Source organism: Myxocyprinus asiaticus, chromosome 31 (assembly GCF_019703515.2).
Source record: "Myxocyprinus asiaticus isolate MX2 ecotype Aquarium Trade chromosome 31, UBuf_Myxa_2, whole genome shotgun sequence".
Lineage (NCBI taxonomy): Eukaryota > Metazoa > Chordata > Actinopteri > Cypriniformes > Catostomidae > Myxocyprinus > Myxocyprinus asiaticus.
The window spans coordinates 4356962-4380919 of record NC_059374.1 but is presented as its reverse complement, the minus strand read 5'-3'; the positions used below and the strand labels follow the sequence as shown (position 1 = coordinate 4380919).

The window sequence follows — 23958 nt, the reverse complement described above, 5'->3', positions numbered from 1 at the left end:
CTTCAGGTCCTTCTTATCTGTTCTTCTGTCTTGTGACACTTCATGGCTGGTGTCACCTTAGATTCTGCTTGCCACAAGGTGGTTGTCTCAATACCCATGTAGGCAGAAAGCCAGCATGTATGATGGCATGTTTTTTCTCCAATGTGAGCTTTAATTAATGGCGGTTTCGTGTCTGCTGTGAAAGTTTGCCATTTGACCACGTAGTGGTCATAGTTTCAGCGTTCTTAAACGTGGATCTTGTGAACATGGGCTGCGTGTTCTCCTTACCAGAAGACCGACTAGCCACAGTTGACAAGTGAGTGTGTAATGCAGTCTGTGAAGTCATGTGGAGTCCCTTGCATTTAATTTTTAATGTTTGAACAATTGTAGTAGGAAGGTAAATGGTAAACAAAACAATGTTTAATTAATTATGAGAGCCTTTTTGTGTGTGTTTTACACTTTATTCTCTGTTATTCTCCTGAGTATCAGTGAGACATGGGATTGGAAATATCATCTTACACTACGAGGTCTCCACGATGCTTTTTGTTTCAGAAATGTTTGAAAAGCAGCTGTTTCACAGAGAGTTTATTTGTGCAATGAGTTCAAATCAACATTAACTGTATGAACTGTAAAATAGAAAACAGCCATTAATTGTTGTTTCATCACATTTTATGGGTGATTCTTACAAAACCACAGAACATGTCCTGGTCATATTGAACAAGTTAATACGAACAAAAATCTGAAGTTATATTTTGCATACTTTTACTATTCTCATTGTTTTCAGTGATAATTCTAATTACTATAACACTCTGTTTTTACTGTATAACGGTAAAAAAGATGCTGTTGTAAAAGTATTTTTTAAATTAAAATAAGCAAAGATGAAAGGCAGTACCAAGGGTTTACTGCTATGATGTATATTAATATATATATTAATATTAATCGCATAATGTTTTGTAGATAATCGCGATTAATCTCAGATTTTGAAAGTGATAAAATTTGACACCATATATACTACTATTCCTGTCAGAATGAATTTTTCTGCCATTATTTCCATCTTAGGAAAGAAAACAAAACAACATGTAAAAATATAATGCTTCATTAACATTTTCCAAACAAAGCCTTCCACAGTATAAAAATAGAAATGCACTAAAACAGCACCAATGCAAGTAACATTAAACATTTCTCAAAGTCTTAAGGCCCAGGTATACTTCCTTTTCACGTGTTCCAGATTTCCTCGCGCCCGGTCTACCTTGTTGCCTTTGTGAATATACTTTTCTGACCGCGAACGAATAGGAACGCGTTCGGCACATACGCACTACAACATCAGTCGTCGCTTTGAACTCCACATATAAGCACTTGCAGACAAAAACATCTCATTCTGCATTTTGGTGATATTTAAGACTTGACGTGCATCTGTGGTAATTAAAATGTTCCGTACATATGTTGAAAAATACTTGATTTCTATCACAAGTCCCATCTGGGCTTGTTTTGTACATTTTAAACAGCATTTTAAGCTCCTTTTTCCATCATTTTATCACTGACAGGGAGGTGCTGTTGTGTGTGTTTGTGGAGAGTAATGACTCGGGCAGGACACATTACAAAAGTTCTGCCCTCCCAAGTGTTTATGCTGGTTTATGCTGTACTAACGGTAAATGCGTTAATCGCGATTAAAGGTGCGGTAAGTGATTTTAGCTGTTCTCCTTCCACGAGATTGAGCCTTTGGATTAGCCACGCCCCCTCTTTCCAAAACCTGCACTCCAAAGATACCAAATTAGCTTTATTGAGAGCAGAAATGGCCGTTTAAAACAACGGCAGCAAAGTAGCACCCTCAACTGACAACTGATATGAACAACATGGCTTAAAAATGGCAGTAAGTCTCAGTAATTCGCTGCAACTACAATACTACGAGAATGTGCAAAATGATTGACATGTTAAAAGCGTTATTTTCCACAGACACATTTTTGTTTGCTGTTTACAGAGTCTAGAGCTGTCACAGAGACAGGTGCGATATCTTACAACACTTATTTCAGTAAAATGTCTCAGGAAGAAGGTATTATTTTTGCGTATCTATCCATGAAAAATAGCTTAATGCACCTTTAAGAAAAATGTATGCATTCAACTTTTTAAATTAATCACATGCGTTAACGCGTTAGTTCTGATAGCTCTAATAAATACTTAATTTAAATGATATATAATTTTCTTCTGCATTGCGGTTATGAGAATTGGGGGAGTGGGGTGGGTAAGATGTGCGTAACTGTCATGAAAATAATGTCACAATTAAAAGAAAGTAGGTTTCAATTTCTATATGCAAAATATATATATTTTTTTATTTTTTTATTTCTTTTAGATTAAAATAGGACCAGAAAATTTTCTTGACCGGTTTTGACAAAATCAGCTATAAGATGAGACCATTACTTCATATAATACTAAATATAAATGTAGCACTAGCATATCACGTTTGATGGCCAAAAATATAAATATTCTATTCCAGCCTTAATGAAAGTGTATATTAAAAAGCTTGTTCTTGCTGAATGGATGATGGTAGCGTTATGTCATTGGCGTTTCATTTTACACTCCCTTAAACTGAGTTTAACAGCAGCTTTCTCTCATTAAAACACATTGTTCACATCCTTGTGCAATAGTTGGCTGTCTGCCCAGAGCATTTACACAGTGAATAGTCTCTCACGCTTTCCCTCCATTCACTGCACTCTCGAACAATTGTGGATGTTTTAACATGAGTGTGTGAGGGTGTGTGTGTGTGTGTTGGAGTGAAGTTGATTTAAAGATGGAGGCATGTAAAGAACTGTGAGCATCCACCGAGAGAGTTATACAAGTGAGGGCATAGATGAGAAATAAAAGAATCATATCATACATTTCTTTTTAAGATATAATGTTTACCCTGAAGTCCACTTAAAATGTTAGCAAAGTTAGGACTGAACAATTAAACCAAATAAAATCGAATTCGTGATATGAACTAGCACGTTATCAAACCGCAGGGGCTGCGATTTAATTAACTAAATAGTCTTCACGCTGTGATTACTGTATGTGTGCAGCTCTGTTCTCTGTAGTAGTGTATTACACATAGTCTGAACATGTATGATGCAGTGTTTTCAGAGCGTTTCTGTGCTTAATAAACACAAATTCCATCTCGTCAGAGTTAACAGATGTGCTCAAGTTCTGTTCGGTGTGATAAGCTGCTTTGAAATGATGTGCATTGTGAAAAGTACTTTTCAAATTAAAATGACTTGAATGCAGACAAACACATTTTTCTTTTATGAGTTTTTCTCATAACAATCTGCTGATAAATGCAGTGCTGTTGTTTAAGTTACTTTATTATAGAGCTCTGCTTTATGTTGCCAACGTTAGACCAAGGTCGGCTCTGCGGGGCCCGTGGGAGCCATGCCCCCCCACCCCCCAGCCAGACTGTAAAATTTGACAAAACTGTCTATCACATCTGTTTATTCTGCTTAATAGACACAATGTGTGCATATATTACTGTGTACAATGAATAAATCAGTAAAATAACTAAAATGAAAAGAAAAATATATATATATATTTGCTTTGACCAAAGGCGGATCTTGGCACATACGATACAGGCATGGCGCAGTGGGCATGGCACCGGCGCTCCCTCTGCCGACATGAGACATGCAGCAAATTTGAACAGTTTAGTTCTCCATTCTGCTCGCCCCTCTCATAAAAATGGAATTTGTGGTTGTGGTGATGGGGGCGTGGCTGAGTAATATCTGTAGAGAGCGAGGCTGGGAGAGGAAGAAAGGTAAGCATTGACACCTGTGGGAAATTATCTCTAACAGCTGTTCTGTGTTGTAGTGAGAGCCCGAGAGGGATAAAAGAGGGAATCCAGACCGGCGGAGGAAAGAGAGGGAGTTGCATGCATCAGTGTGGATGTGTGCATTTATTTATGTGTGTTACGATGAAAAGCCAACCTGTGTTAAAAATAAAAAGATTTACGTTGACTGTTCACCTGGCCCTCACTTCCTCCTAATCCCGGGTTTCGGAACCACTGTGACAAGTCACGAACTCACTTTGAAGGAGGAAGCGAGGGCCAGGTGAACAGTCAATGTAAATATAACAACCGTAACCATCCATAACCATAACAACAGCCAGTAACCAGCCAAGAGATCTTCACTTTTAGGCTTACAACGAAAAACTCCTTTATATTATTAATTTATATATTACATATATAGTATTTTTGCACCATGTAAATAAAACATTCATTGTCTTAAATTAACCGTGCCAATTTTAACCGCAGTTAATGGTGAAACCATACAATGACGACATCACTAAACACCACCAGTCATTTTAGTCGCGTTACAGTAGCTACAATGTCAATGTCAATTTTATTTATATGGCACCATTAAACACAACCAGGGTTGACCAATGTGCTGCACAAAAAAAAACAAAAAAAAACAGAACACTTAGACAATACAGTATCATTACTAAAATACAGTGCAATAAAACGTCCTCATTGATTATATGCCAAATCAAAGAGATAGGTTTTTATCTTAGATTTAAAAACAGATAGTAATGGTGCATATCTAATACAGAAGGACAGAGTATTCCACAATCTGGGGGAAGCTATCGAAAAGGCGTGGTCACCCCTACATTTCAGCTTTGACTTCGGGATGCACAACAATCTCTGGTTGGACGACCGGAGAGACAAAACCAGACTATGTTCAGTCAGTAAATCTGAAAGATAAGGAGGAGCCAAACCATTTAAAGATTTAAACACTAAAAGAAGAATTTTGAAATATACTCTATCGCACAGGCAACCAATGCAAAGAACGTAAAACCGGCGCAATGTGATCTCATTTTTTTTTTTCACCCAATATGGAATGCCCAATTCCCAATGCGCTTTTAAGTCCTCGTGGTCACGTAGTGATTCGCCTCAATCTGGGTGGCGGAGGACGAATCCCAGCTGCCTCCGCGTCTGAGACCATCAACCTGTGCATCTTATCACGTGGCTTGTTGAGCACATTGCCACGGAGACATAACGCGTGTGGAGGCTTCACGCCATGCACCGCGGCATCTACGCTCAACTCACCACGCGCCCCACCGAGAACGAACCACATTATAGTGACCACGAGGAGGTAACCCCATGTGACTCTACCCTCCCAAGCAACCGGGCCAATTTGCTTTCTTAGAGACCTGGCTGGAGTCGCTCAGCACGCTCTGGGATTCAAACTAATGTGATCTCGTTTTTTTAGTTCTAGTTAAAAGTCTTGCAGCCGCATTTTGAACTATCTGCAAGCGGGATAGAGCTGAATGGCTAATCCCAAAATACAGTGAGTTACAGTAATCCAGCCTAGATGTAATAAAGGCATGAATTACTTTTCCAAAATTTTTACTAGACAGAATAGATTTAAAGAAACATGATTTGACCACTGTATTTATTATGACAAATTTCAAACCATCATCAAAAACGACACCCAGATTTTTAACCAAAGGCTTCACATAAGAGGATAAATCACCGAGATTTATTTTGGGTGTACTAAAAGAATCCGACGGACCAAACACTATTATTTCAGTTTTGCTCTCATTAAAATTAAGAAAATTTAAAGACAACCAAGCCTTCACATCAGATAAACAGGTCATAACTGCTTCCAAACCATCAGAACACTTTTTTTTAAGGGCAGATAGATTTGGGTATTGACAGCCCATGCTTCCTAAAGATAGAACCCAATGGGAGCATATATCATGAAAAAAGAATGGTAGCTAAGATAGATCCCTGGGGCACACCACATGAAAGAGGAGCTGCCTCAGGTGAATGTTCACCAATGTTAACTTTAAAACTTCTATTAGAAAGATATGATTTAAACCATTTAAGAGCACTAACTTTTGTACCAGCACAGTGCTCCAAGCGAGCAAGAAGGACAGCATGGTCCACAGTATCAAAAGCAGCACTCAAATCTAGGAGCACAAGCACAGCAAAGTCCCCAGCAGCGCCAGTTAGTAAAATATAATATAAAACCTTCAAAAGTACAGTCTCTGTGGAGTGGTTGTAAAGTTGTTGTAAAACAATTTTTTCTAAGATCTTTGTAATAAAAGACAGATTAGAAATAGGTCTAAAATTGGCTAAAACAGTAGGGTATAAGTTCGGTCTCTTAAGCAAGGGATAAACTGTGGCATGTTTTAACACATCAGGTACAGTACTAGTTTCAAAACATCGATTTATCATAGTCAAAAAGTAGGGACCCACTGCATCAAAAACTTGTTTCAGGAAATATGGAGGAATAGCATCAATGGAGGAGCCTGATGGCTTTAACTGACCCACTATTTCTTGAATATGTATAAAAGAAATAGGTTCAAACTGACTGAACTCAGCAGTACAAACATAGGGAATGGAAGGATCAAAAGCATGGGGAGATATCCCAATCTGATATCATTGATCTTAACAAAAAATAAAAAAAAATCCTCACACACAGTTTTTGACACAGCTGGTTACTCACAAACAGTTGGATTAACAGCAGCATTAAAAATAGTAAAAAGAGTTTTAGGTCTATGGTAATTCTTGTTAATGATTTCCGCAAAATACCTGGATTTCGATACTCTCACTGCCTTCTGGAATTTGGATAATAAATCACTAAGTATTTCAAAGGAAATCTGGAGCCTGTCCTTTTTCCACATATGCTCCGCTCTTCTACAGATCTGCCTCAAAGATTGTACATTATCGTCAATCCAGAGCTCAGCTCTAGGTTTAAGTTTTAAAGTCTTTACAGGAGCCATTGAGTCTAAAACATTTAAACATATTAAATTTGAGCCTAAATAGATGCTCCTCTGCACTCAGATCACATTGACTGACATCCACTGATTGAATAGCATCACAAAAAGCTAGTGAAAAAGCTTTGCTAGTGGTTGAGGTAATTAATCGAGATGAACGGACATATTTAGTGGCTTTAGAGGTAATAGATACCCAAGGAACAGAAAACATGACAGATTTATGGCCAGAAAACCCATTATCAAATACCTCAAAATCATACGGAGAAGTGCCATATGATAGCACCAAGCCAAGTGTGTGTCCAAGCTGATGAGTAGGGACATTCACATGATGTTCCAGATCAAATGCATTAATCAGAGTAATAAATTCTTTAGCTAATGAGTCTGCTGTGCAGCATACATGAACATTGAAATCTCCAAGAATTAACAGTTTATTGTATTTCGGTGTAAATTCCCCCAAGAAGTCTGCAAACTCATTTAAAAAGTTTATGTTGTGCTTAGGGGGTTGGTATTCAGATCCAATGTAAACAGCTGGAACTCAAAACTCCTATAGTCATTAAACATAATTGGGCGGCAAGAAAAATTATCTTTCAAAATAGAGACCAGCCCCCCACTGTGGCCCGTTGTCCGAGGTGAATTAAAAAACAAACAATTCGGGGGTAGAAATTCAGAGAACGGGCTTAAGTCCCCAGTAGTAAGCCAAGTTTCAGTAATGAAAAACAAATCCAACTCCCACGAAGAGAAAAAGTCATTAATAATAAAAGTATTATTTACCACTGATCTGGCATTAAGCAACACCATCCGTAGCCGAGGCGTATTCTCAGTCGTCGACTCAAACTGCCATACCCGAGAAAGTGTATGAAGATGGCTCGAACACACTCCTCCACGGTGGACACGGGGCAAGCCGTATACAGGGAGCGGAGCAGCTGCAGCCGGAATCAGTGAAATATTCCATTCACATACTGGATCCAGAGAGCACCAGCGAATGAAGTAATCGCCGACCAAGCCCCTCACATGGAGACCCAGAGAAGGCCACGACTCATGTTGTTGAGCCAAGTAGCGCTTTAGCTTGACGGCAAGGCCACCAAGTCTCCCATGTATTTTCCTACGCTTCCTCACCGGTAGAGAACACGGCCAGCGGTGCAGGTAACCAGGTATCGACAACAGAAAAGGAGGAGATGAGTGATATGAGCCATTTCGCGCTTGACGGAGCAGATCGTTTGCACCGGTTTGCAAGCTTAAAAGAGTTGATTTGTCATAGACCAATATGGACGAAGCACACTGTGTTAAATAAAACAGAAAACAAAGTAAAACAAACAAACTAGGGACTAGACCACGAATCCGACGGCAAGCCACACACAACGGTGCCATCTTGAAATGAATATTTTCACAGTTATGGTAAAGTGAATGTGTGCCCCCTAGAAATTTCAAATGCCCCCCTAAGTAATTCATGATTTAAAATACTTTTATGTCAAATCCTTGAATAAGTTTAAGCGAAAAAAATATTGTGGGCTTGTTTTTTGTTTTAGTTTTTTTGTTTGTTTTTTATAATCGTGAAATTTGTGTAATGTCACATGCCTAGATGGGACCAGGTGTCTGAACACCTAATTTTAGGCGTTGTTGATGCGTAAATGTGGGCAGTCACGTGTTCATATATTCAAGTACAGAACAAGGCGTTTTCACATAGATGTTCATTCATAGATGTTTTTTTTAATCTCTAAAGATCAAGAACAATGTGATTCCTCATGAAATGAGCCCTTTAAGGCCCAGTGCTACATTGGGAGAGGCCAGAGGATCAAGGTTTGACAGCCCAACTTTCTAACCAACACTGACAAGTAAAACTGCTACAACACTGTGCCATGTGCCAAAATATATATATATATATATTTTTTTTTTTTTAAATGAAACCTCATCAACTTTACTTAAATTGTGTTCAATGATGTTTGATATTACAAAACAAATGCCCATGTTTGCCTACAGATATTCATATATTCTCTATAGCTCTTAATATTCTCTATTAAGAGCCTAATGAATTGTTTATTTTCGTTGGATTTTTTTACTTGTATATGATTTTCTTTTTTGCATTGCTTTGAGAAGAGTTTCTTGAGGAAAGTAATAATAATATTGGTCAACAACATATCAGGCTGAAATGTGGCATCATGTGAAATTTAGGATTATGGGCAGGTTGATTTAAAACCAAGTTGAGTGTTTGTTTTTATGGTTTTACTTTGACTATGTTTTTTAAGTTCCAAATTAAGTGAAAATTATATAAGGGGAAGAAGTTTTCATTTATAAAGTATTTAATTCACTGACTGGATTATCCCCCAAAAAAGGCATTACAATATGGTTATTTAATATAAACTATTACAGATTTTCGTGAAATATTGTGATGTGTATATAGTTATGTGATATAACATTTTTGTCATATCACCCACCCTTACTGTGTACTGTACTGTATTAAAGCTGGATGTGAATAATGATAAACTCGGATACAAAATCCGGTTGCACGAAATTTTAGCAAGGTTGTCAAAGTCATCCAGCAGTTGTGTTGGCATTGATATCGTTATACAGAGACTGTGCTTTTCACTTTAGCTGCCTTTAGACACATTTTGTCTCATTCTATATTTGCAAAATGAAACCTGTCGCCACTGATCTATTGACCCCATTTCCACCTGGTATTAAGATGCGTTTCGGATGATCACAGAAACCACATATGAATGTGGTCAAAAACGTATGCGTCCACATTGCATTTGAGGTGTAAATGCTAATCCATCCTGTATGTGTCCCGGCACCCCTCACCTGTCAATCAACCGCTGTGCCAAAACAAGTGATTAAAGTTTGCCGTTTACGAGCCGCTTTAAAAGAAATAACCATCCGATCGGAACATTTTAAAAAAGTGGATACATACACAATCACGAGAGCTTTACGGATCTTCTTTAGTGTGTCTGATATCAACACAGATGACACGCACAAACACTTAAAGCTCCTTTAATACAGGAAAAATTAGATTAAGATGTGTACATGATTTGGGCGAACCATTCAGTCCCGTTTACATGCTACTTGCCATTACTCTGATTATTTGCTGAGAAATGTGATGTTTTAATGCTTTTTTTTTATTTTTTATAAATGAATATTTATTACAAACACAACTAGTCACAAATATGTCTCTTTAAATACAGCTTGGCATAAGGAAAATTAGTCAGTCAGTTTTTGAGTCTTTTTGAATGATTTATTAAAAGAACCAATTCATAAGAGTCAGTTTTTTTGATTACACTGGACGCTCTGTTTCGATTCACTAAAAATAATTGGTTCGTAAGAGTCATTGTTTGTTGGACTACACTGGTTGCTATGTCTGTTTTGATTCACTAAAAATAATCTGTTCATATGAGTAATTTGTGTGTGAATCGGAATACACGCGATGGATGTTGTTGTTGTTTCGCCCGCGAGCACAAACTCATTTCAAAGACGTGTTTCCTTCCCATTATTTTGTGGCATATGGTCTTTTTTTATCTCCCCAACATTCAATTCAGACTGCAAACGGGCATTCACAACTCGGGAAAATATGTTTTCTTTTGCCATGGGGCTGTAGATGGGGGAGCACCAGTGCTGGAAAACAGTGCATGGAACTAATGTTTTACATCAAGCTGAAAATTAAGTGCAGTTTCTTCTTTTTCACGATGTTTTCGAACCTGTGCTTGAGTAGAACATGATCCTTCTGCAGCACTGGTGCAGGCGCACTTTGGTCGGAGTAGAAGAAATGTGATTAGAGCATTTACATGCCAGTATAAAGCGATAGGAGTAAAATAGGAGTACTCCACATATCGTACTGCGATTATCATTACTCTGTTAATAAGCATAATCGCAATATCATAATCGCAATATTCAGTTTACATGAGCTACAGTTTAATCGCAGTATTGCCTTAATCGCATTATAATTGCATTATGAGGGTGCATGTAAACGTAGCCAGTGATGTGTCTCACCTGACTACATGTGATCGGATCACCCAAACACATCTTAATACCAGGTGGAAACGGGACCATTGATAAGAGCTACTGACTCTAGAATGGATATTTTTTATGTTTTACAGTGTTTAAAACATCAAGTTGATTTTTGTGTCCATACTAGTTAGAGCAAAGGTTTTTAATGTAATCATTTGTAATCCATTCTCATGTCTGACCTCTGATCGCTTTGTTTTGTAGGGCTCCAACAACTAGGGAAACCAGTTTTATTGAAAAAATGAAGAAAACGGTAAGATATTTTGATTCTACTCTTTCCCCAGTAGAGATTGAAATGTTAAAATTATCAGTCACAACTGGTACTCGAACAGTATGTCATATCATAATCCACTGATACACTAAAATACAGTCACCAACACTTTTGCACTGAGAACATTTGCATAATGTATGTGCATAGCTGCAAATGGTCATGTTTGAATGTGATTAGGATGATGAAAGATCCAGATAGAAAGCAGTGGGGCCATCATGGATAATGCATTTCTTCCTGTTCATTTGTAAAGAAAAGACGAACGCTTTGATACTCATTCAAATCACAGGATGATTTTTGCCTCATTGGAAACAATATGTAGAGCTAGCTTTTGTTAGATACAAAACTAGGTGTTGTTTAGAATTGTTTCTTGAGTAATCTTTTTCATAATGCATTTTACTTGGCTTAGTCTACAGATTCATTCACATATCAGAAAATGATGTGTAGTGCGGCTGAATACTGACTTTTTCCAAGTCTTCCACTGAGGGACCTACTGTTTGTTTAGTCTTTCATAACAGTGAAAGTGCGAATGTGAAAAATAATTTGGCAAGTGACACCTAAACTTATGAACTGATACAGTATCGTCAGAATACAGAATCGCCATAATGCATCTAATCTCATATGCAAAATACGTTAAAAGTACATGTATACTAGTTATCTTTGCTGTTTTCCATGAGAGCTCAATTTCTCCAAGAGTGAGTGAAGCTGCATAGGCATATACCAGGTAAAGATGCTTTAAGAGGAGTTTGTTTCTTTCTTTTTTATCTGTCAAAATGACGGACAGTGTTTTGAATTATCTATTAACCTTTTAAAATTTAGGTAAATGGCAGATCTTTTAAAAAGCATGCTTGAGACGCAGAAGAAAACAGCGAGACGCAGTTTCAAAAGTTAAAGACAGCCATCTAGCGCATGTTTACATATAAAAAAAAATTACAAAATGGCATATATGAACGCAAAAACAGACACCTTCAATAAAGAATGTGAGGTGGTTTATGTGCGCGTCATATATATATATATATATATTTTTTTTTATCCCCTTTTCTCCCCATTTGGAATGCCCAATTCCCACTACTTAGTAGGGCCTCGTGGTGGCGCGGTTACTCACCTCAATCCCGGTGGTGGAGGACAAGTCTCAGTTGCCTCCGCTTCCGAGACCGTCAATCCGCGCATCTTATCACGTGGCTCGTTGTGCATGACACCACAGAGACTTGCAGCGTGTGGAGGCTCGTGTTACTCTCCGTGATCCACGCACAAGTTACCACATGCCCCACTGAGAGCGAGAACCCCTAATCGCAACCACAAAGAGGTTACCCCATGTGACTCTATCCTCCCTAGCAACCGGGCCAATTTGGTTGCTTAGGAGACCTGGCTGGAGTGACTCAGCACGCCCTGGATTCGAACTCGCGACTCCAGGGGTGGTAGTCAACGTCAATACTCGCTGAGCTACCCAGACCCCTAGAAAATATATTGTTAACACTTTTTCATTTTCATGATAAATAAAATTACCAAGCATTATTACATGGGTCTCTGGAATACTTGATACTGATTGGTCAATGGCACGATCCAGCGGTCTGATATTTCTAAACAGCAACCGCTCATCTGGGGATTAAAGGGATAGTTCACCGAAAAATGAAAATTCTCTAATCTAGAGAATCTAATCTACTAACCCTCATCCCATCCAGGGAGTGTATATCACAAATGAAGATATGTACAAGAAAATCTTAGCTCTGATGGTCCATACAATGCAAGTGACCAGAACTTTTAATCTTTAAAAATCACAAGACAGAATAAAAGTAACTCATAAGACTCCAGTGGTTTAATCCATATCTTCAAAAGGGATATTATAGGTGTGGGTGCGAAACAGATCAATATTTAAGACCTTTTTTTTTATTTTATTTATTTTTTTTTTTAATAAATCACCACATTTAATCCAGCTCACCAGTTGGTGGAGATACTGTATGTGTGAAGAATGCTAATTGCTAAAAAAACAAAAGAAGAAGCAATTGAAAGTGAAAGTGGTCATTTATGGTAAAAAATGACTTAAATATTGATCTGTTTCTCACCCACACCTATCATATCACTTCTGAAGACATGGATTTAACCACTGGAGTCTTATGGATTACTTTTATGCTGATTTATGTGATTTTTGGAGATTCAAAATTCAGGTCACCATTCACTTGCATTGTATGGACCTATAGAGCTGAAATATTCTTCTAAAAATCTTCATTTGTGTTCTGCAGAAGACAGAAAGTCATACACATCTGGGATGGCATGAGGGTGAGTAAATGATGACAGAATTTTCATTTTTTGGTGAACTATTCCTTTAAGACATATCAGACCGGTCATCCGGGTATTGCGAGTCATCAATCCTACTTCTCGGATCACTGTGCGATCTCTACAAGTAAGCTAATAAAATTATTTCAACTCAAATCAATGTTTCATGTCTATTTATTTATTTATGTGGCAAGTAGTCTTGTAATAAACTGGATAATGAGCAGTCAGACAGTCATTATTTATAAAATAAACAAACAAAACTTCGATGCAAACCGGAGGTGCACATCAGCTGTTCAGAGATTTCTGACTTATTACATAATTTCAACGTAAATCAATATTTTGTGTTTATTTAATTATGTGGTTAGTAATCGTGTAATAAGCGGGATAATAAAGGGCTAATTAGCCCTTACTTAATGCATTATACAATGCTTAACAGATAGTAAAACTTTAATTACATTCAAATGGTTATGAATGTCATGAAATTTTGATTAAAATATTTTCACAATGTTCATAAACTTCTAATCTGTTAAGAAATATATAGTCCTAATGTTTGTTAATGGCTAATGGAAGTATAAAGTGTTAGCAATAATTTTTTACTTAGGGGCACGAGCGCTCCTAAACAAAAATGTTAGTCCAGAGCCCTGCATAATTCACATTTTGTCTAGAGTCTGCAATCTAGCCAGAGCATAAAAACATCTGCAAATGTAAAGTACAAATGTTGTAACAGAAATGGTCACATTGTTGGCATTGTGTTTACTTTGGTTAAACACCAAATTGATTTGCGGAATCTATTAGCAGTCATTTGAGTGTGTCCATGTGCTGTATCTTGTGAAAGTAATGACTTTTTTTCTTATAACCTGCCAGGGCAAGAACATCGTTGTGTTTTACGGCTCTCAGACGGGCACCGGTGAGGAGTTCGCCAATCGACTCTCTAAAGATGCTCATCGCTACGGCATGAAGGGGATGTCAGCAGACCCAGAGGAATATGACATGGTAATACGTTAAACTCCTCATTAGGGCTTTCACACTGAACTTAACCCTAGGTAAACGTCTCTGTTACAACATTTCACATTTGTAATTTTGAATTACGGTGCCTGAAGAAAACTGTGCAATTCTTACAATACGATGCGGTGCTAGAATGTTACAGCGAGTTGTTTAGCAACAGACAACCAATCATATAATGCTTCAGTGTTTAGCTCATTAAATATTCATGCACTTTGAACAGTCGCAAAAACATGAGGGAAACCAATAAAAAATGTCAAAAAGTGATGGCAAACTAATGTTTTTTTTGTAGTATGTTACAGAAAACTTGTAGAGTGGATTTACATGTCGACATTTCAACGGATCGCTGTTCAATAAACCACATAAATATGCAAATAAGCACTGCCAAATTTATAGGTTTTCAGAGCTATTTGCCCTTCTGGGATCAAAATAATTATAATTATAATTTATAAAATTTATAATTTTATTTATTTATCACACATTATACATTTGCACATATACAGTGAAATTCTTTTCACATATCCCAGCTAAGCTGGGGTCAGAGCGCAGGGTCAAGCCATGATACAGCACCACTGGAGCAGATAGGGTCAAGGGCCTTGCTCAAGGGCCCAACATGGGCTTTATCTTCAAAAATCTACCCTTTGTGCTTTTAATTTTTAATAAATAGATGTTGCGCTTATTTGTTTACACGCTTTCTTTTTCAGGGAGAGCTCTCTCGTCTGACTGAGATTGAGAACTCTTTAGCGATCTTCTGCATGGCCACATATGGAGAGGGCGACCCCACTGATAATGCTCAGGACTTCTATGACTGGTTACAAGAGGGTGATGCTGACCTCAGTGGAGTTAAATACACCGTAAGTACCTCACCATATGAAATCAATTAAATGAAAATTCTATCCTTTTTATGACATTTCTGTGACATTTTTTCTTCTGTGAAACACAAAAGATGTTCTGCTGACAGAATTTATGTTTTTGGGTGAGCTACCACTTCAAGTCTGAGCTTTAGAGCCTTTTAGTTTGAGGATTCATCAAAATGCTTCATCAGAGCAGAAGTGATTCTCGAAGCGGACACATGCTGCTACGAGCCAAAGTCTCAGACAGGCTCACTGAAAACTGGGCAAAGTTCAGTGACTCAGCATAATCGGTGGTTTATGGAACACAGAGAAAAGAACTGAATGTGCCTGTAGGTTTAGCAGAAATACTAGCTTCTTGGTTTGTGAATGTTGCATAAGTGGATTTAAAGGAATAGTTCACCACAAGTGCGATAAGTGCGATTTAATTATATAAAAATAATGTGTCAAAAAAGTTTTTGCAATTAATTAGTACCCTGGACCGTAATAAGGAATATTCCCTTACAGTAGCGGGCAGTAAGCGCAACTTTAGCTGTATAGGCAACCCGCAGCTGTACAGTAGCAAACCACACTTTAGTGACAGCAGATAGCACAAGATGAGAATCCGTTCTTGTGGTCAAACACAGTTGGATGGAGCACAACTCCGAATGCAGGGGTTTTGATACGGGTTTCAAACTATGTTAAACTTTAAACAGTGTCCAAAAGCACTGTTTATGATGCAACGCAAAGTGAGAAGCTCCAAAAGCGTCTGTCTGACGCTGGTGACATAGATGCATCCTTGTAATAATTCTATTTCAGACAGACTGACAATTCAATTACAAAATGGATTGCTCTTAACTGCAGGCCAATGTTAGGTTTATGTTCAATTATATGGAAATAAACAATATATTGCCTTGTATTGTCTAATTAATGCTTTACTCGTCAGCCACAATAATGGCATATATATTAATTATCTGAATTATTGTATTTATCATATATATGTTATATTTATAATTATTTCAATTATTTATAATAATTTAATCATTACATATTTTTATTTGGCTGCCTTTCTCGGCAAATATTGATATGCGATGAAATGCAGTTTATTTGATTATTTAATCAACATATCATGTAATTAATTCACTGAAACTTTTTTATATATTGAAAGCCCTAAATATAATGTAATATACAATTGCAATGCAATGCTTTTATTATTTTCTGTCTTTACACTTTTCATTTTATATGCAGTCAAAAATAGTAGGCCTAATAATAAATTAAATAGTAAGAATGAGTGGGTCTGTCCAGACTTTTGAGTGTATTGGATTAAATTAAATTAATTTAATATAAATTAAAATCTTATACTCTGCATACATATATAATGAATGTTTATTTGTACAATATTTAATTTTAAAGGTGTTTGCCCTGGGCAATAAGACATATGAGCACTATAATGCCATGGGAAAGTATGTGGACAAGAGACTGGCCGAGCTGGGAGCTCAAAGGATCTTTGATCTGGGAATGGGAGATGATGACGCAAAGTGAGTCACACATTTAAACACTTCTGTTTGATCGTTATGCCCACTTTCAAATTATGACTGCTGAATATCGAAATGATTTTCACCAAGATCATTTAAAAATGTCTCAGTTAGAACAGACTCGTGTAGATCAGTGGTTCTATACTGGTGCGTCGCAACCCAAAAATGGGCAGCATGTCTGATCTGATAGGGTCGTGGACAGCATGAAAAATCAATGCTAAATACAAATAGTACAATGCAACTAACCATATAATCATAACAGCAAAATGAATAGGCTCATAAACTTTTAAAGGGAGAAGAAAACACTTCTCATTTCATTTGTTGGCGATGTCAAAATTTGTGTGTCTAATCAAACTCTATGTATGTTGGTATTTTGTCCAATTTATCTGTAACCTAGTAGAAGCTAGCCAAATTATGCAGATGCCAACATGAACAGGTTGTGTGACATGCACTCGTCCTCGAAAACAACGTGAACAAAACTAGCCAAAGTAAAAGAAAATACGACCCAGGCTTCATGAGTTGTGCAGTGAATTACTGGCTTTCAAGACAACAAGCCCATTTACATGCACACCAATACACTGATAACACCCAAAAATCTGCTTATGTAAAAGATCCGACAAAGCAAAAAAAAACGTGTTTACATAAGATTTGAAATAATCATGTTATTCTCTGTTTTTGATGTCAAACCGTGAAGAAGCATGCGCACAACACGTTCGCACATTGGAATGCCAGTAAAGATGTTTACATGACACACAAAATCTGGGTAATAGGCAAAACAATTTACCTGTGTCTACCGGTTTATTTGTAAGCTGTTTATGACCTTACCCCGATAAAGGAAAATGGTTTAACGTGTTTACATGACCACACACGTCTGCTTATTTAGCATTATCGGTGTAAGAACGTGCTTACAAACACACTTGCTGGTCAGTCTGTCAAATCTGACAGAATTGTTGTCTGGGGACCTAAAACTAAGGTCTGTTACATAATTAATGTAGATTCTATAATTTTTATGTTTATCAGCCCCCCCTGAAGTGTTTATTATTTCCAGGCCAAAAAACAAATGAGAAGCCATGTTTAAGTTACGATATCTCAAGGATGATTGCTAGCCTTATTTAAACTGGTAGATGCTGGAGGTTGACAGGTAGTGGATTTAGCCAAAAATTATAACTGAAGTGGCCAAAATCCCCATAATAACCAGTAAAGATTATGATTTGGAGCATAACACGGGACTTTTAACTATTCAAACTATTTTAACAAGCCCAAAATACTCCAGGAACTCTTATTTTGAAATGTCTGTGCTTCCAGCTCACACAAACACACAAGGGAAACACAACATGCACACTTACAATCATCCATAATGTATTACAGTAGAAACACTATAAAGTAATCATGGTCACAGCGGCTAATAAATACTGTTTGAGCAGAAATTCATCAACAGTAGATCATCAGCAATTGCTTGTCAGTTGTATGGTATTCCGGTATTATAAAAATAATTCCTTTTCTCTAGGTACAATGTCAGTCAAAATCAACATGAACTCAACAATCAATAAAGGTTATATAAATAAACATTCAATCATATCTATCCTTCGTATGTGTCTTTTTTTTTAATAACATTTCGTATTATCATTTATGTATTCACCAGATGGTAGTTTTTGGCCACAGATGAACATGGAGGGATAGAAAATCAGCAACTATCAGCGTTGATTTTTAACAATAATGTTAGTTCCAAAAAGCAACTATCGGCACTGAATAATCTGTAAAACCGATATATCGGTCATTCTCTAGTAGATGCATGGACAAACTCCAAATTGTTCAGAATGTCCTCAGGTTACAGATAATTTCAAAATTGGACCATAAAAATGAATCAACAGGCGTTGACGGTATTGGTGCCTTAATTATGCTAATAAAAAGACCAAGGATGCTCATAAATGTGTTTTGAAAGTATCTATCATGATCAAAGTGTGAAATATTAACATGTTAGTCAGGTATGGTACAATATTTTGCTCATTTTGAGGTACTCATTTGACAGTGTTGACCACTCAGGAGAATCTTGGCATGAAAGTAGAGCTACAGTATATGTGCCCTGTTCCCATGCTAAAAGACCAGTTTACATGTTTATGTTTGAGGCCAGCAATCATCATTCTTGACATATTGTACCCTAAACATGGCTTCCCAAATTTTATTAAATTTTTTCTTAGGAATAATAAACATTTCAGGGGGCTGAAAAAATATGAAAATGTTAGAATCTGCAGTTTTATAGTCCTTAGTTTTAGGTCACCAACAACAAATAACAGACTATGAACAAAGTCTGAATTGGTGCAGCCAAAACACTATATGATTTGACAAACTGACCCTTGAGTTTTCAAAAGCTTTACATCTTAATATTAGTAAATAACCATGAATAAATATGTTGTTTCTTAGAACATTCTGTTTTGCACCATAAACATTTTTGGTACATAATGTCCAATGTAAAATCTCAGTCCTGAAGGAAAACAAGTTGAGATTATGTTTGATGTAAACACAAAAGACTTAATTAAACTAAACATAATAGATTTAATTGTGTGTGTCTCTCAGTCTTGAGGAGGACTTTGTTTCATGGAGAGAGCAATTCTGGCCGGCTGTTTGTGAACACTTTGGAGTTGAAGCGACTGGTGAAGAATCCAGGTCTGAAACTTCAACAATCTTTTCCAACTCTTCAGGACCTTCTTTTCCTCTTTCTGTCTTTGTTAGAGGGTCACAGTGACCTGAGTTTATTGAGATACTGTTCTCTGCTTGTTAATAGCGCTTAACAGCTTTTTTAGACTAGAGCTCAACGTTCGAAATACAAACTGAAGAATAGGATTTGTTTTTGGAAAGCAGGTTTGTAATAGGAGCACACATTGTCTCTCTTACATACTCCCTCTGTGTCTCTCAGCATCCGTCAGTACGAATTGAAGGTACACACTGATCTGAACATGAATAAGGTCTACACTGGAGAGCTTGGACGCCTCAAGAGCTTTGAGAACCAGAAGCCGTGAGTAAAACATATTCTTCACCCATAACCTTGACAACAGTATAACACTCCCACCTGCCTGAATTTGACCCAGTTAATAAAGGGTGTTTGTTAAAGGTGCTTTATAATTAAACACAACTTTAGCTGTATTTGTTAGACAGTATCACACTATGAAAAGGTTTGGAGTATAAGTGGTAATAAAGGACATTTTGATTAAGATACTAGGTAAAGTTTGTCAAGAATAACTGTGATGTTGGATTGAAAGCCTTGTCTGAAAGCTTTAACTCATTTTAAAAGTTTGATGGCAGATCAAAGGCCTTTTGTGTGTTTGTTTACATTAGAATTTTTGACAGTTAGAGTTTGAATTTACTAGCACTCCATTGGCCTATTTAAACATTCCGTTAATGTAACACCCTGTCTACACTGGATGCATCAACACAAACATTCTAAACCATTCATTTGTGTTACTGACAGTAGTAGTGCTAGCACGCGAGCGCAAAATGGAACTGGACACCCGTTTACTGTCGGTGCGATGGACGTGCCGCAATGGACGCTTCTAATGTAGACAGCATCATTGATTATAATGGGGTTCTATTGCTTTTGGCGCGACACGCCGCTTGTGTCCGGTGTAGACGGGCTACGTTCACACAGTCAGTGTTTGGGATTGACAACCGCATTTACTTAAAGGTGTGAGTCTTGAAATGTCCTGTTAAAACAACATCTTACAGTAGCGGCTTGAATACAGTCTGTATGAACAAACATCCAAAGTCAAGCCCATATTCTGAAAGCTGTAACCATAGTGACAGTGACTAACGTAAATATCAAAGATGGCGACGTCCATAACACCAGCATGTCTTATCACAATTGATGGCACATTATTAAATAAGTCTAAATGAGGCGCGAGTTCATTCATCAGATCATAATTAACCGACAGTGCCTTTTGAATGTTTTTTTTAATTGAGTTAAGAGCGCAGCATTTGTCGTGCAGCTCGCAATGGCATGCAGCTTCGGTGAAAGACCTTCAGCCGTTGGATCTACGAATGACACGCAGCTCACATCTCCATCTCTATAAGTTAACGAAACCCCTCATGATTAACATGGGACACATACAGTGCTGCGAGGCTTTCACATATGATGTGACAGACAGCTAGTTGTCCAGTACGGTTCCGTTTACACAGCACAGGTTTGCCAAGAATGCGGTTGTGAGACCTGAACATTTGCGGGTGTCAGTTCGGTTATAGAATGCGGTTGTCACACTCTTAAATAACTGTCCTGTGTGGGAATGCAACTGTATTAAGCACTCAAAACAGGTCTGACAACCTTATTCAAAACAGGTCTGACAGTCGTATTCTGCCGCTGTGTGAACGTGGCCAGGGTGTAACAATGTCACAACGTAACGGCTTGAGGCTGTCTACACTTAATGTATCGACACAGACATTATAAACAGTTTATTTGTGTTGTTGGCAGTAGTAGCGCCAGGATGTGCAGTGCAAAATGGAACAGCGCATTGACACATCACTCGCATCCAGTGTAGACGGGTGTAAAGGATTTTTCTGATTTTTAATCGTTGGCTGTGCGAAAACCGTAAGGCCGATCAGTTAGAAACGACATATCACCAAGTCAGAACAGTCTGAAGGTCTGTACCAAGTTTGGTTAATGTAAACTCAATATTTCACCAAAATGTAAGAAATATTGGTCTCTTTTTAGGGATAAACAAAGTTTGTTGACTCGTCCAGCCAACATAATAATGTCCCTGTTTCTGCTAAATCTTTCAGGGATTTGTATATACACTACAAGTAAAAACATTGACACACTGGACTGAATTTGTTTGACTGAAATTTTTATGCTTAAATGCTTGAAATTTGTTTTGTAGATTAATATAAATTGTGCCTACATATTAATGTAATAGGTCTTTATCACACTTCCGCGTTCGCATAGCGGAAGCTTCAGTTAGTAGTGTAAAAACAACTTCTGCTCCTGGAAGTTTCAATGGCAATGTAAAAAATGCATAGAGATGAATATATCCCAGTGTCTACAACTGTATTAAATTTAAAATAAACATGAACATCCTGCAATAGTGAAAACAATGACATTAAAAGACTTAAACGCGGTCTCTTCTGGCTTAAGTTGAGCACATTAATCCTCTGGGGCTAACCTGAACAGCGCAACTCCTCATATACAAGGAAAACTTTGCTTTGACAATCACATTGCTCAGATACTATTAAACATTAAAGTAGTAGATAACACACATGGTAAAGTGCTGTGTGAAGCCAAAGAAACAATAAAGTGGATGATGTTTTCTGCCAAATACATCCAAGTTGGTTAGAGTTATTTATTAAAACTGCCAATCGTCCATAGATAGATCTATGGGCAGATGTTTGATTACACTACTATTCGGAGCCGGATGTGAGGACTTGCGGACTGTGATAAAGGCCTATTCATTTGTCTACTTTCACAAAGCTGAAATATATGTTTCAATTTGTTAAAACATGATCTTGTTCACTGCATTACTTACTTTCATACTTTCATTTGTGTTATTTCATAGTTTTGATAGCTATTATTATAAAACGTAGAAAATAGCAATAATAAAGAATGAGTATGAATGTTATAAATATGAAAATATAATCTAAACAAATATATATATATATATATATATATATATATATATATATATATATATATATATATATATATATATATATACACACACACTGTATATATTTTTGGTAAAAAAAACAAATTAAAAAAAAAAGATGCACAGAGCTTTACAGTATTAATGAAAACATCAAATGAGAACAATCTGTTTACCTGAGGCAAAAGGCTGCCATGGCTGAATCACAACATGCTGATATTCAGTACACTTGCTTATGTGATATTGCTTACAGCTAATAATACTAATAATATAACCATTTAATATTATATTATTGTTACTATGAGTATTAGTGCGACTGCTTTGAATATTACACTTAATGTCTCAATGTCTTCCATTTTGCACAGTAAGTTGAATAGAGCTCTCATTTCAGCAGGACTTTTATTTTGAAAGATCTTCCTGTATAGGGTTCGTTATATCAAGCCGTTCACAGCCGTTTATACACTAAATACACAGATCTGTGGCTCTGCAGATGGATACTACTGGACACACTGCATGAAAATCAAGCATTAGTAGTGTGTGTTGCGTTTGTGTGCATGTTTGCGTGCATGTGTGTGTGTGGAGATGACAGAGCAGAGAGGCGCCTCTTATACTGTAGCGTACAGCGCATGTGAATGCATATTGTTTCATTAAATGACATCCTTCTGTTGTTTAATGATCACACTTGGCCATATAGAGGCTTTTTTTTTTGCTAATGGCAGCATACTTTAATATGGTACCGAAATTAACAACAAAATGATATTGTACCATTTAAATTTTTTTGGTATTGCGATATTTTGTTAGAACCGGTATGCCACGCAATCCTACAGTGTAGTATATAAAAGGGTAAAAGAAACATAAAACCAACAATAATACAAAGAATGACTGCAATGCTGTTTTAGTCTGAATGAGTATACAGCATCAGTAGAGACTTCCAGCATACACACTTGGTCTGTTCAGTCTTTCATTGTGTGTTCTCACAGGCCATTTGATGCAAAGAATCCTTTCCTGGCACCTGTGACTGTGAACCGTAAACTCAATAAGGGTGGAATCAGACACCTGATGCACCTGGAGCTGGACATCACGGGGTCTAAGATCAGGTAACACACGTATGATCTAGCATGCTGGTTTTCAGATAGCATGAGGTTTGTGCCATGTTCTTAAAACAGCAGGATGACAGTGTAACTTCTGTTTAAAGGTGTAGAAATCCACATCCTGCAAATGGTTGTGGTATTGTAGCTGAATAATTGTTGTTAGCATGTAGTAAAAGCAGTGTGTGTGTGTGTGTTTAAAATAAATATGAAATTATTTGTTTAAAATATGAAATAGTTAAATATTAATAAAGTTATATAAATAAATATTAATAATAATTAGTTATCATAAAGAATTTTTAAAGACATACACTGTAATTTTTCTGTCTTATTTTCTTGTGGGGGGGGGGAAAATGTTTTTGAAATAACTTTTGTTGATTACAGAAGACAAAAATGATAACGCAACCTCTTTATTGTTGGTGGATACAATTATTAATGGATTATTCAGATTTGCATATTTCCACCATGTTTTCACACAAGATGTCACTCACAGCTTTAGCTCCATATTAAAGAAAAAAAGAAAGAAAAAGCACTCAATGCACATTCGTATGGACTCCATATGCTATATGCTGACATCATTGATGATGTGTTTATAGAGGTAGAATGGACTAAAGGCAAAACTGCGGT

The 23958-nt window shown here is 37.0% G+C and overlaps 1 protein-coding gene across 1 annotated transcript in view; it reads left to right on the top strand.

The window, feature by feature from the left end:
• Positions 1-23958, top strand: part of LOC127422263 (NADPH--cytochrome P450 reductase-like) — a 57257-nt gene that overhangs the window by 16188 nt on the left and 17111 nt on the right. The window contains exons 3-9 of the mRNA XM_051665659.1: positions 10915-10963; positions 14117-14245; positions 14959-15108; positions 16498-16622; positions 19194-19283; positions 19534-19632; positions 23224-23340. Of these exons, the coding sequence (XP_051521619.1) occupies positions 10915-10963; positions 14117-14245; positions 14959-15108; positions 16498-16622; positions 19194-19283; positions 19534-19632; positions 23224-23340 (759 nt within the window). The remainder of the gene's footprint in view (positions 1-10914; positions 10964-14116; positions 14246-14958; positions 15109-16497; positions 16623-19193; positions 19284-19533; positions 19633-23223; positions 23341-23958) is intronic.